At 30.5% G+C, this 12,867-nt stretch overlaps 1 protein-coding gene across 1 annotated transcript; it reads right to left on the minus strand.

The window, feature by feature from the left end:
• Positions 1 to 357: 357 nt before the first annotated feature.
• On the minus strand, positions 358 to 8,929 carry LOC139515069 (protein hook homolog). The gene is made up of 11 exons (XM_071304629.1): positions 8,402 to 8,929; positions 7,295 to 7,790; positions 6,022 to 6,503; positions 5,392 to 5,645; positions 4,607 to 4,714; positions 4,007 to 4,274; positions 3,074 to 3,157; positions 2,303 to 2,410; positions 2,044 to 2,103; positions 1,233 to 1,301; positions 358 to 672 (listed from the first exon to the last, which is right to left on the minus strand). The coding sequence occupies exons 1-11, from the start codon at positions 8,504 to 8,506 to the stop codon at positions 358 to 360; spliced, it is 2,349 nt and encodes a 782-aa protein (XP_071160730.1). The 5' UTR covers positions 8,507 to 8,929.
• Between the last annotated feature and the right edge of the window lie 3,938 nt (positions 8,930 to 12,867).

A 12,867-nucleotide genomic window follows, 5' to 3' on the forward strand; every position in this document is an offset into this window, starting at 1 on the left:
AGCATTCACTGACAAGAAATATTGTGTGTATGGACATTGCCATTAAAATAATATAATGCACCATTTTATATGAAATCTATTATGTACAATTTATTAGAAAAACATTATCCCAAATAAAAATAGATTATATGCATATCAATACACTTTCTCACAAATGCCAAAGCAAATTCTTTTCAAATAAATCTATCTTATTTTGAATGGTCAAGAACATATTCATTATATCACATTAAAAGTAAAGAACCAATTAACATAACATTCCAAAAATTAATAGTACATATCGAACAGGATAATGCATATTAAATGTGCATATCCATCATAATTAAAAGAATGGTCCATTGAAATAATAATTACTCTTCATTAGTTTTTTAAACTGTCATTACTTGCAACGTTTTTAGTATTTTTCCCCGCCAAATATTTTTTTACAGAATTTTCTAAGTCTTTTTTCTGCTCCTCATTTATAGTAAATTTGTTTTTGACAATCTTGCACTTGATGTTCTCTATAATGTAGGCGGAATTGATCAACTGACGATCTTTCTTATTCAAAGAAAAATTCAAGTCCTTTATAACAAAGTCTGGTCCCAATTTTCCTAGTGGCTGTCTTGTAAAGGTTAGCATGGAATCTTGTAGAACACCCAAATATACATTTTCATTATTGTATTCTACCATAGCAATCTGAAAATGTAAAATATTTATGAGAAATGAATCATCCTACATGTTTTCAAAACATTACTATTTTTCATCAGGTGGAATAGATATATATTTTTAAATTCATTTATTTGTTCCGTTTATATTTCAATAATCAAATGAAAAACAATTTACTACGAAAAATTATACTTTTGAAAAAATATATAAAAAGAAGACATGGTATAATTGCCAATGAGACAACTCTCCACCAGAGACCAAAATGACACAGAATTTAACAATTACAGTTAACCTATTTATTACTGTTTAACAATGAGCAAAGCCCATGACATATAGTCAACTATAAAAGACCCCTAAATGACAATGTAAAACAATTGAAACAAGAAAAATAACAGCCTTTTTTACATGAAAAATGAGCGAAAAATAAATATGTAACGCATATGACAACCACTGAATTAAGGCATTGTGTAAATAAATCATTTACCAGCTTAGGCAAGTACAAGTATAAATGAAATGTTAATATTGAACTGAAAATATGTTTAAATCTTTCTAACTAATCTTTCACATTTCAGTTCTATAATTAAACTTACTTCTTCATTTTGTGATATATCAATTGTTTCTTCGCTAACTGTAATGGCATCTGTTGTAGCTTTCATTTTCTGAATAAAACACATTTTAAATAATTTGTGTTATTAAATCGTAGTTTACATATCAGACCTCAAACTTGGGATCATTCTAAATTTCATCATTTAATAAATGAATCCAAATTATAATGGTGAAGTTATGTGTATTGTCAACTAAGTGTTAGTAACTCTCAATCCTTTGAGTATTTTTTTTATGAGATAATACCCTGTACATAAATCAATTTTATATCACAAAGGCAAGTTCTCTACTATACTATTGACTTTAAACGTTCATTATACATTTGAAGGATTTCTTAAAAATTTGTTTGACAATGTCCATCAGGCCCTATTGTTTATTTTCAATTCTTAATTATTTATTACTGTTTACTTGATAATAACCAGGAAGAGTATTTAACAACAATTTGTATCTCTAATTATAAAAAATCTACATTTTCTCATCTTTTTATTTAAAGGTCTATTTATTTATATGTCAATCAGTTGATTACAAAAATTAAATAATCAAATCAACTGTTTGTATGGTAAAAGGGAAAAAAGATATTGAATTATAAAAAAAGATCCATAAATGAAAAGAAAGCCATCAAATTAACCAAGTAGTGATAATAGTTAAAGAAAATGAGATAATTATAATAAAAACCAAATTACAATGGAAAAATAGACAAGTCTACATCTAGACTAAAGACTGGGCAACACTAGTCTGCCAACAACTGTGAGTGATCTTAATGTACTCTGTATCGACACTATATTGGATATTAGTTACCTTTGTTTGTGTGTCTGGTCTGATGTCTTCTGTGTCTTCTGTTATCTCATGAGGTCTTTTCTGGAACAATAAATAGTTAAATAAATTGTCTTTATACTTTTTTTAATTATTGTTTAACAAATTTTGTGATATGTTACTTATAAAATTACTTGTACAAAAGTGATTAAATCAATATTTAAAAAAAAAATTTAAACATGATGTTTCAAATATACAATAACACATTGGACATGTCTGTAAAGCATTGGTGCAATACCATTACCTTTGCTATTTCTCTAACTTCATTTCTAGCTCTATTTGCAGCATCGTTAACCATATTAAGTTGTAAATGAAGACTTTCAATTTTCAGATCCTTCTCTTTGATATGTTCCTACAATGATTCAATAGTGAATTAATAATTCCTTGATAAATGTTCAGCTTATTTCTAACTAATGGTGTTTAGCATTTAAGCGAACAGCATTACAAAAGACTGGAGAAAAATGCTAAAATAACTTGTTTACACGACTGTATTGAATGCTGTTGATGTTGGTGAAATGACAGTAGTAGAACTGCTGTTGAAGGTTTTATTTGCTTGCACAGGTGAGGTAGTTGATTGTGTTAATAACAGTTTTTTGGTTTACAATTAATGTATATTCATTAACATTCTATTTTTCTTATCTGACTTATTTGTAGTTATTTATGTCAATAAATGTGTAAATATATATATACCACAGTCTCCAATGACAATCAAGAGATGGATACACAACACAAAATGACCAGATTCAAAATGTAAATATATAGTACATGTACATATACATTGTAGTTCGAAACATTCATTCAGTGTTGAAGGAATTTAAATTTTGGATTATTATTGTATTGCAAATATCTGCATTTTGAAAATGATTTAAGAGTTAAATCAAATAATTTCTTATTACAAAAGGTAGGTTAATTGTGCATACTGTAATACTTCGATTAGCATTTTTTTTTTTAAATTGAAACCAATACATGTACAGGTTGTACAACAATAAGGATAGTTTAAAGAATCCTTCATTACCTGGAGTTGATATATTTTATCGGATTGTTTTTTCTCTGTTTCATTCAGTGCATGTGTAATGTTCCTTTCAACATCATCAGACTTCTATAAAATAGAAAACGAAACTGAATTAGACAAGATTTTAAATGATCTGCCTTCTTCACTGACCAAGGATAACATAAAGTTTTACTAGATGTATCACATAAGCTTAACGTGATAACAGAATATGAGGTCAAAGATAAACCAAGCCATGTACATACAATCATTCAATATTCCAAATATATAGTTGATATACTGTTTATAGTACACAAGACAAAAACAAACCATAAAAGCTGTATATTGACCAATGAACCATGAACACGAGATCACACTAATATGTATCCTGCTAGACAGACATGTACACAGTTAGTATCTTAGAAAAACTTGACATTAACAAAATGGAGAATAGAAATGGGGAATGTGATAGAAAGCAACAAGCCGTACAAAGAGCAGAAAACAGCTGAATACTACTAATGGGAAATTCCAGCACCATTTAATAACTGCTTGACAGCCATATATAAACCTTACAATCATACAATCATGACAATACATCACATATAAGTAATTTAACCTGTTGCCAATAATACTTATAAAACACTAAAACACAAAACCTGCCATTCACATTGTCAAATATTTTTTTTCACAAAAACTTGATTTGACTACTTAACGATAAAATTGAGGTCAAGGTCATACGACATTTGTCAGTCACCTTACAATCATTCCATACACCAAATATAGTTAACATATTGCATAAGTATTAAAAAAATCAAGGTCAGATGACATATGCCAGTTGAGCATTTACACCTTTAAATTATTCCATAAGTTATATAAAGTAGTCCTATGATTTATAGTATCAGAGATATGAACTCATACCACATCTTTTTATTTATTATGATACAAAAAAGTCATCAGTACCTTTTTTTCAGTTTTATAAATGTCTTTGGCCATATCTAGTTCTTCAGTGAGGTTCTTGTTCTTTTTCTCCATACTTGATAGGCTATCTGTCAGATTCTTTATTTGATGCTGCATGCTCTCATTTTGAGTTAATTCCGCTGTGTATTTATTTTCAAGCTCCCGATTATTTTTTTCTAGGTTATCGTGCCTTAGTTTCATGTTTACAGTTGCCATTTCATCTTGCTTTATTTTCTTTTTCAGTTCTAAAATTTCTGTTATTAAATTATCCCTTAAAATAAAAAAAAAATACATATAATATTTTGTATGTCCCCCTTTAGAAAATAACCAATATATTATAATAAGTAGCACTCAATTAATTCTTCCCCAACATAGTTTTAAACAAAACTATTTATCTCCCATAGAACATTGATAGTTCGGAACAGAATTGTATTCCTTGTTTTAGGTGTAAATATTTAATATTAAAGGAAAAATCTCTATTGCTAAAAAGAATTTTAAAAACTTTGACTAGATGAAAATTTATGGTTATAAAGGAACATTGTATTAATTTTTTCGCAGGTAAAAAATGAATGCGTACATTTTTGTCAAATTTTAAATAATTACCTCAGTACGTCATCTTCCTTTAGAGGTGTATTGTCAACTGCTTTACTCTTCTTTTTTTGTCCTTTTGTTTTTTTAATAGTATGAGATACGGCCATGTTCTCTACTTTCCTAAAACAAGTAAATTGATAAGTTTAATATATAATTAAAATTGAGATTGAAAATGAAACTGAAAATGGGGAATGTGTCAAAAAGACAAACAACCAAACGGAAGTGCAGAAAACAGCCGAAGACCACCAATGGGTCTTCGACACAGCAGGGTTATCATGGATGATTAACTATATATATAATATGCTTCTATCAACATGATCAAAAGGAAAATATATTAAATAGCTATTTAAAGATTATGATTATTCTATTTTATTGATTTTAACAAGCCGTGTCAACAGCATGGAGCTGCAACAAGAGTATCCTTCTTAACTAGTAGCACCAGTTACACTTCACAAACAAAGTATTAACTTGATAATATCTCAGGGAAAGAGTGTGACAAAAATTAGATACAAATATTCGTTTATATGTGACCCAAATATCCATCACGGTCATAATGATTGATACAATGTAATTCCAGCATACCCGATATTTATTGTCACATGAATGAAATAAGTATGCAATCTGCTAAATAATTTACTTTCCAAATTTTATGACTAAAGTACAACTTTTCTAATTTAATATCAAAATTTGTAAAAACGATAGTAAGAACTTTATATCAACTACAGTAAAGGATGTGGATCTCATTTCGAACAAATATAATTCTGAAGTACTTTGTTTGCTGCATAATTCATAATTACCCTTTCAAGCACTGATCTTTAAACTCTTGAAAAGTTGTTTTCCCACATGCCAGCTCATCCAGAAGACGTATCTTATCAACTTCATTGTGTACTCGAAATAAATGAAATAAATGGGTTTGCTTAATTTCATAACAAGGTTGATTTTTTACTGTCTGGTTTCTCCATGATTTAAACAAATCTATCAATTTCTCCCACACCTGATCTGGAAGGGATGCACAATGTAGGTGTGTTTGAAATTTGTTGATCTTTGATTTCTGAAGTAGAGAAAGCACCCTTCTGATGATGTAAATAAACCATTTTGCAATATGGACGGTAGTCATTATAACAATATTTAAGAAAGATGTTAAAATGTTCGTGTGTAACACCAATCTTTATGAGTGGCTTATATATATTAAATAACTAACAACTAGATCAAAGATGTTGTTTATAATTGAATATTAAATTAATCAGTTCTATGATACTATAGTAATTTACAAGAACTTAAAATATGTACCTTTACGTTGTTATGCAACAAATATATCAGATGTTTTCATTTACACTTTCATGTTCAGATGTATATTTTGTTGCCAGTTCAACGCTAATAGTAATTAATTCAACGGCTGTGGGAATATTAAAATCTATTATGCTTACCGGCGTATCCATAATGCTAGCTACATTCAATCTCCATTCTGCAGAAATATCCTTAGGCTTCATATGAGGTTTCTGTTTTTTTATTCTGAATAGTACCTCTCTAAATAGTTTGATACTTTCTTCGAATGTAGTTTGTCTTGATAGTCTATGGATGTCATTATGTTTTAACCCTAAACGTAATGCTTGTTCATTTGACAAGGACATATACAAGTCCATGGATACAAGCATATTGGTTTTCCCAATGTTCATTAAGGCCTGCCTAGTATGGTTACCACCAAGAACCTCCACAACGGCACGCCCAGGAATTTCCAGCTGGTCTAATTCCAGTTTCTCTGGCATATGTCCAATGAGAACTGTATACAAATTAAGTTCCTTTTTAAATTGTTCTTCTAATGCTGTTACGTGTTCTGTATCTAATTCTCTAGTTTTACGTTCTTTGGCTGGTTCTACCAAATTTTGAATGTGGACTTTTATGTTCCTCCCTATATGTTAATTAGAAAAAAAAATATACACTGCATTATCAATTTTACATCTACAGTACCGGTACATCAAATAAATGAAAATAGTACACACTAAAGATACCAGTTTCATTTTATTTGAATTACTTCAATGCATCACTACCCAAGTGTCAACCGTTAAAGATGTTATAAAATTAGTTGATTTGCTGTCTCATCAATATGTACCCACTATATCAACTTTGCATATGTTTATCAATAAAACAAGGATTAGTCCTAAGCTTTCGCTGTCATTTTAATCATCATCCCTTTGATGTATGACTTGGGCTGATGATTTTGTAGAGCATGGAAAAGTAAGCATTTTAAAGGGACAATAAACAAAAATCCTTATAAAATTAATTTAATAATTGTTAAGCTTATAAGAAAAGTCCTGGCTTAATAACAGAAAACTATCCACAAAAAGCTGATACTATAGGATTGAAGTCAATCATCTGGATCCTTAAGTGATATACAGGACTCGGAATGCAATATGACTTTAAATGCTGCGTTTGTTTCTAATAAACTTTTGTCATTTGTCTGATCGTTAGTCTATAAATGTATAAAAGGGTTATTGCATTAATGAACACTGAAGAATAATATCACTCACAGTATATTATATCTTGCATCCCCAAACTTGTGCAGTATGATATACTGCTCATATATTTTTTAATTTTAATAAAAAAAAATAAAAGGTTTTAAAACCATTAGCTGAAAAGTTAAAATATAATATACAATTAACTTTTTTAAATAATCAAACAATTATAAATTAATTTACATACCAATTAGATTTTTTATTGGATTGTCCATCCCCTCTCGGCAGTTTTCTTCTTCATTACTTTCAATGGAGGCTTCTTTATCACAATTAGTTTCTCCACTTTCAAGCTCTGGATTAATATTGTCATCCCCAACTGCATCAATGGTTCCTATTGCAAGTTCAATGGCTGGTTCATCTTCACTCATGACCATAGGATTGGTATTGCCTTGCGTATCTGGTTCATTCATACTCTCAACCGTATGATCATTCTTTTCTGCAGTTTGAACTGTTGGTTCAATAACACTCTGATCTAGTGGGCTGTTCAATCCCACACTTCCGTTATCTTTTTTTATTTCTGTAACTGGAGATACATGTACATTTCTTCCAACACTTCCATTTGCTGTGTTTGGTTTGTTTACATTAATGGATTGAACAGCATCTTCAGCGTCTAATTCGCCTTCGTTTTCTATTATTTCATCAAAAGACGTAGTGGCCGAATCTTTTGATACTATTGGTATCCTCTAAAAAAAAATGTAAGCCAATTGAAACAATTCCCTCAGATTTCACAAACATATTAAATATTAGCATTCACCACAACAAGAGTAACACATTGTTTTTAAGAGTAATACCTTCAACAATGAGTCCCACCTTAAAGTTTTGTCTTTCTGGGATTCGTTCCTGTTTGAAGTGTTTATTTATCTATTGTTGTTTTCAAGATTATAGACGAAACTATTAAACTAACGGTTAACATTGCCATTAAATATGTTAAAGAACAATAACTACAATAAGGAGCAGGCTGACGATTTCAGTCATTGTCGATCTATCTGTTGGTCTCATCTTTTGAACAAATCGTCCGGTGAATATAAATGTTTGCTTGGGCCCTTTGGACAGATGACCTTAACAAAAATAATTTATTTTGTGAACTATTTCATATGAAAATTAATATAAAGTGTTCAAATAGTTGATTAAATTTTAAAAACAGGAGACAATGCTAGTTAAACCCGACGTAAATCTGACGAGCAGTTTTGGAGAATGGGTGTGAACAAACTCAAATTAAAAAGCGGCCGAAGAATAAAAAGCTAGGTTTTGATGATGACACAATTACTCAATACACAAATAAAAAAACACATACCTTCACATCTCTGGCCCAGTGAATGAATTTTGTCCTAGATATTCTACACTCTTCTGGAATGTCATTACCGTGTCCCTCATAACCATACTCATCCAAATGAAGCATGTAGTGTTTGTCATTTTTTAACACAATCTGTAACAATATGTTTTATTAGCTATAAGATTGTGTTCGACACTGATACGAAGATAATTGAATCATTCAGTCTCCTTACTTTTTAAATAGACACACGATGTAAGAAAACTATAAACATTTTACATAACATTTGTTTTAAATTCAGTGGCGGCCCAGAAATTTACATGAGGAGGGGGGGGGGGGATACAGTCTACCCTGAGAGGGAGTCCGCTCCAGTATTGCTTCTGTAATTCCTTATTCAAACAACCAAACTTTCGTCACAAAATAGAGGACAGGGCACCAGGACCCCCTATAAATTTAAACGTATAAAAGTTTCCTAATTGAAAACTACATGGTGCTCTGTTAGTAGACTTTATATTAAAGTTTAAAATATTTATCAAATTTTCAATGTTTTACACTTTTTATAATAATTATGTACCTGCCTTTTTTACCTATTTTTTATATATATTTATTAACAAAACGGTCTAGTCAAATTACATATAAAATTACATAAAACTGTGTGCATACCTGCAATTTAACAATTATATAATTACGGGAATGGGTTTTTTAAACCACCTTACATGTATCATTAATCATTAAATCATTTAGTGTAAAAGTGCCAGTATTTTTCATTGTCATGATTAAGATATTAAAACAGTGTCCAGCATTTATTGCAGCTATAATACACTTATAAAAGTTGCAATGAATTCGAGCATTGTTTATCTTGAGTTTCATAACTATTGCAAAAAAGTGAGCGAAAAAACGGTATCAGATGTAATGATTCGTACACTAACGGCGGTTGGTCAGTGATTGTTAGTTATCAAGTATCTGACCAAGACGGAAATACATGATCAAATTTTCTATGAACTGCCATTCCTCGATTAATAGTAAATATCAAGTTTCCCGTTTTACATAGTAAGCTTACTTTCCAACCTTTAGTTTTAACACAATTTTCAAAGGCCACTGATTCAACTCAAGAGTAGAAAGAAAACAAACAAAAAGTCTTTCAATTTATACAAATACTGTCAGGAGATTATCCCATAGATATCTGACGTAATTAGAGGATATGTAGCCATTATTTATGTTTCACTTGCTATTTGATTTGACCTGGGATACCAAAGATTTACATGAATAACATATACCATTGCTAATTATGTCAACACAGGGCCTTGCTGTGCGAGATAATTATCTTTAAAGTTGCCGAAAGTCGCACAATGACATGTAATTGTGCATATCAATCACATTGGAGTATGGTTACATAGAAATTTAAAATTTTGAACAACAAAACTGGCAATTATTTTTTTGTACTATTTACTTTAATAGTCAAAGTAGCTATTTAAACGTCTTTAGTCGAAATAGTACTGATGCTTAAATTGGGAAGGATTCATCAGCAAGAAACTGAATTCGAATCAACACACAAACATGACAAACGTGTTTAAAAAAATACTAAAAATAATTTTCAAATGTGTATATCCTGAGGATCAAAATTTTTAATTTAACAATCTAATCCTACCAGACACTGTTTACGAACATTGCTATTAAGGCCTTGACATGCACACGAAAGTTAAGAGTGCCATGGTGAAGTGGTTAGTACATCGTACTACATGTGCTAACACAAAGGTTCCTTGTTCGATTTCAGGAACTGAATTTTCGGCTTTCCCTTGACATCATGTGCGAGTTTGGTCTTGAGGAAACGATGATAGTCCGTCGGAAGGGAACAATAAAAGACCGACCCGTGTTGAGAGAGAGCCATATATCTTGCACGTAAAAGACACTCTAAGGGCTTGTAGATTTCGAAAAAGAGCAGGGTAATGTCCGCCTACAAGGCAGTATTCGCACCCTCAAAGTGGAAAGGGATTAATATAAGTTGCAAAACTTGTTTCCGAATCCACTATAAATAAATATGTTTAAACTAAACTAAACAAAAGTTAAGTTGCTAAGAAACTCCATAACACGCTTCATCAAATCCTATCTTCTTTGAATGGAAACCAGCGAAAATATGCACTTATTACCCAAAAATATCAATATCTTGTAGAGACTTAAATCTTAATCAATATGTTTTTATAGTATTTCCCGAAAAAGACACTCTCAGAATATAGAGTTTTTCGTAAAGCTTATTGTTATGTCTTAGGGACGACATCAAAAGTTCAATGGTATTGACTTTGCTCATTGTTGAAGGCCGTACGGTGACCTATAATTGTTAATGTTTGTGTCATTTTGGTCTTTTGTGGATAGTTGTCTCATTGGCAATCATACCACATTTTCTTTTTTTATATAAGCCACAAATGGGCCTTCATTGCAATAATAAAATCCTGCACCTGGAGTTGGGCTTTCTATATATTTAAATTATAGTGCGGTTTTGGCTGCATCTTTTGAATATCACTGGAAAAATAGAAAATAATTTTATGCTCCCGGAAGCGGAAGCCAATTTTTCCCGTAAAACACGTTTTACTGTACATATACATGTATTCAATTGTGAGGGTTTTTCTAAAAAAAATTATCCAATGTGATTTTTACTCTTAATCGAAGATTTTATTCTTATTCATTAATGAAGCATTGGAGTGTGACAGTTTGTACAAGTTATTTCAACTACAAGTTTTAATATTATTTCATTGCAACAGAATTTATGCTTGCTCAATATCAGTTTATCTTTTATCTATTTTATTCTTATTTTCATTTATCCTGATAATTCTAAAATGTAACTGTTATTTCATTTAACTAAAAATGTAAATTAGTAATAATTTTGATTATTTTTTGTTGACAATGCACATTTCCGTAGTATAAAGAAAATATTTAAATTCATTCTTTACAAATGACTGGCAAAATAACGTATTTACTGTTTTGCTGGAGCCAACTTAAAACCCCATATATATATATGCTATTGTGTCGGCATTATTACGACATTTTAACCAAGGCTGATAAAATAGCATATTTTATTATTTTGCCGACGCCTGAAAATTAGCCACTGTCTTAAAAAAACAATTATAAAAACAATTACCTCGATCTTCTTATACTGCAAGGAGCTTTTAGCATACTCAATTTGTTCTTCAAAATCTTCAATCCCTTGGATATTCAGTTTGCCATTATCAATTTTCCAATTCACCATTGTTGTAACGGAGGTATATGTCGAAAACGAGCAGTTTGTTTGTTAGATAATTGATTCCAATATGATATAAAGATAAATATATATATACTAATGTGGTTGATGCACGTGACAGATGGACAAACATGTCAAATATCATACTTGATCATTCACACGGTTTTTCCCCACAGGTGGTATTAACAAGATCCGATGCATGTTTCAAGATCATTTGTGTAACCATACACTGATAAATGTATCCGTGTCATCGATATAAAATAAACATTTAAGAACCAAACACTGTTTTGTTTTATAAGTTTCTTAGTAGGATGGGCCCGATTGGATAATTGCTATGATAGTAACTCAGAAATTACAGCATTTAGACTATATGTAAAGTGTGTTTTGTCACTAGTACTGAGGTTATTAAGGTCTCATCATTATATATTTTGATAGATGCATGTATTAGAAAAACATTAAAACGGCTTTGACTGTCTTGCAATTTCCGATATTTTGAACATTGCTACCTGCTTTAAAATAACAAATTTCAATTAAAATCAATATTGCATAATTTAACTTTTAAATGCATTTTTTAAATATTTGGGTAAACAAATGGTCTGTCCAGCAGTTTTTTTCCATCAAAAGATGCCATTTTATCCGGGCACTCAGAATACCATAATTAATTAAAATAAGCAGCCACAACAATAAATCATCTGTTTCTATCACAGCTTCATACTTTTGTCAGTTCTTCACGGATGCTTACTTTGCTGTTTCATAAACTGTATTACATCTTTTAACAGGCGTCTCAAATTGCATTTATTTAAAACAAAAATTAAAATGTAAAATGTAAAGCTATAACTACATTCTAAGAGCAAACTTACGACAATTTGATCTTTGAGGTCAATTAAAGTGTGCACAAAGGATATTAAATATGTAACTACAAAAAAATCTTTTTGAAAATACAGTCAGTCTGTTAACATATTTATTCAATTAAAGCATTCATAGGCAAATTCTAGGGAAGAGGATGGACCAGACCCCTTTATCGTATCATAAACACATACTAGACTTTTAATCTGGTCCACTCAAACGTTAACTAGTTTGTGTCTCTCTTAAAACTTAGACCTCAACGCATTATACCGCTGTCACGCATTGGCTTAAATATCGGCGTACAGAGAAAGTTGACCAAGAGTGCATTTTTTTCTAACACATAGCATGGATGCAAACGGCTAAGCGCGCACATGTTTTGATCGTTAAACTTTGTTTCTTATATATGCGCTTG

Source organism: Mytilus edulis, chromosome 3 (assembly GCF_963676685.1).
Source record: "Mytilus edulis chromosome 3, xbMytEdul2.2, whole genome shotgun sequence".
Taxonomy (NCBI): domain Eukaryota; kingdom Metazoa; phylum Mollusca; class Bivalvia; order Mytilida; family Mytilidae; genus Mytilus; species Mytilus edulis.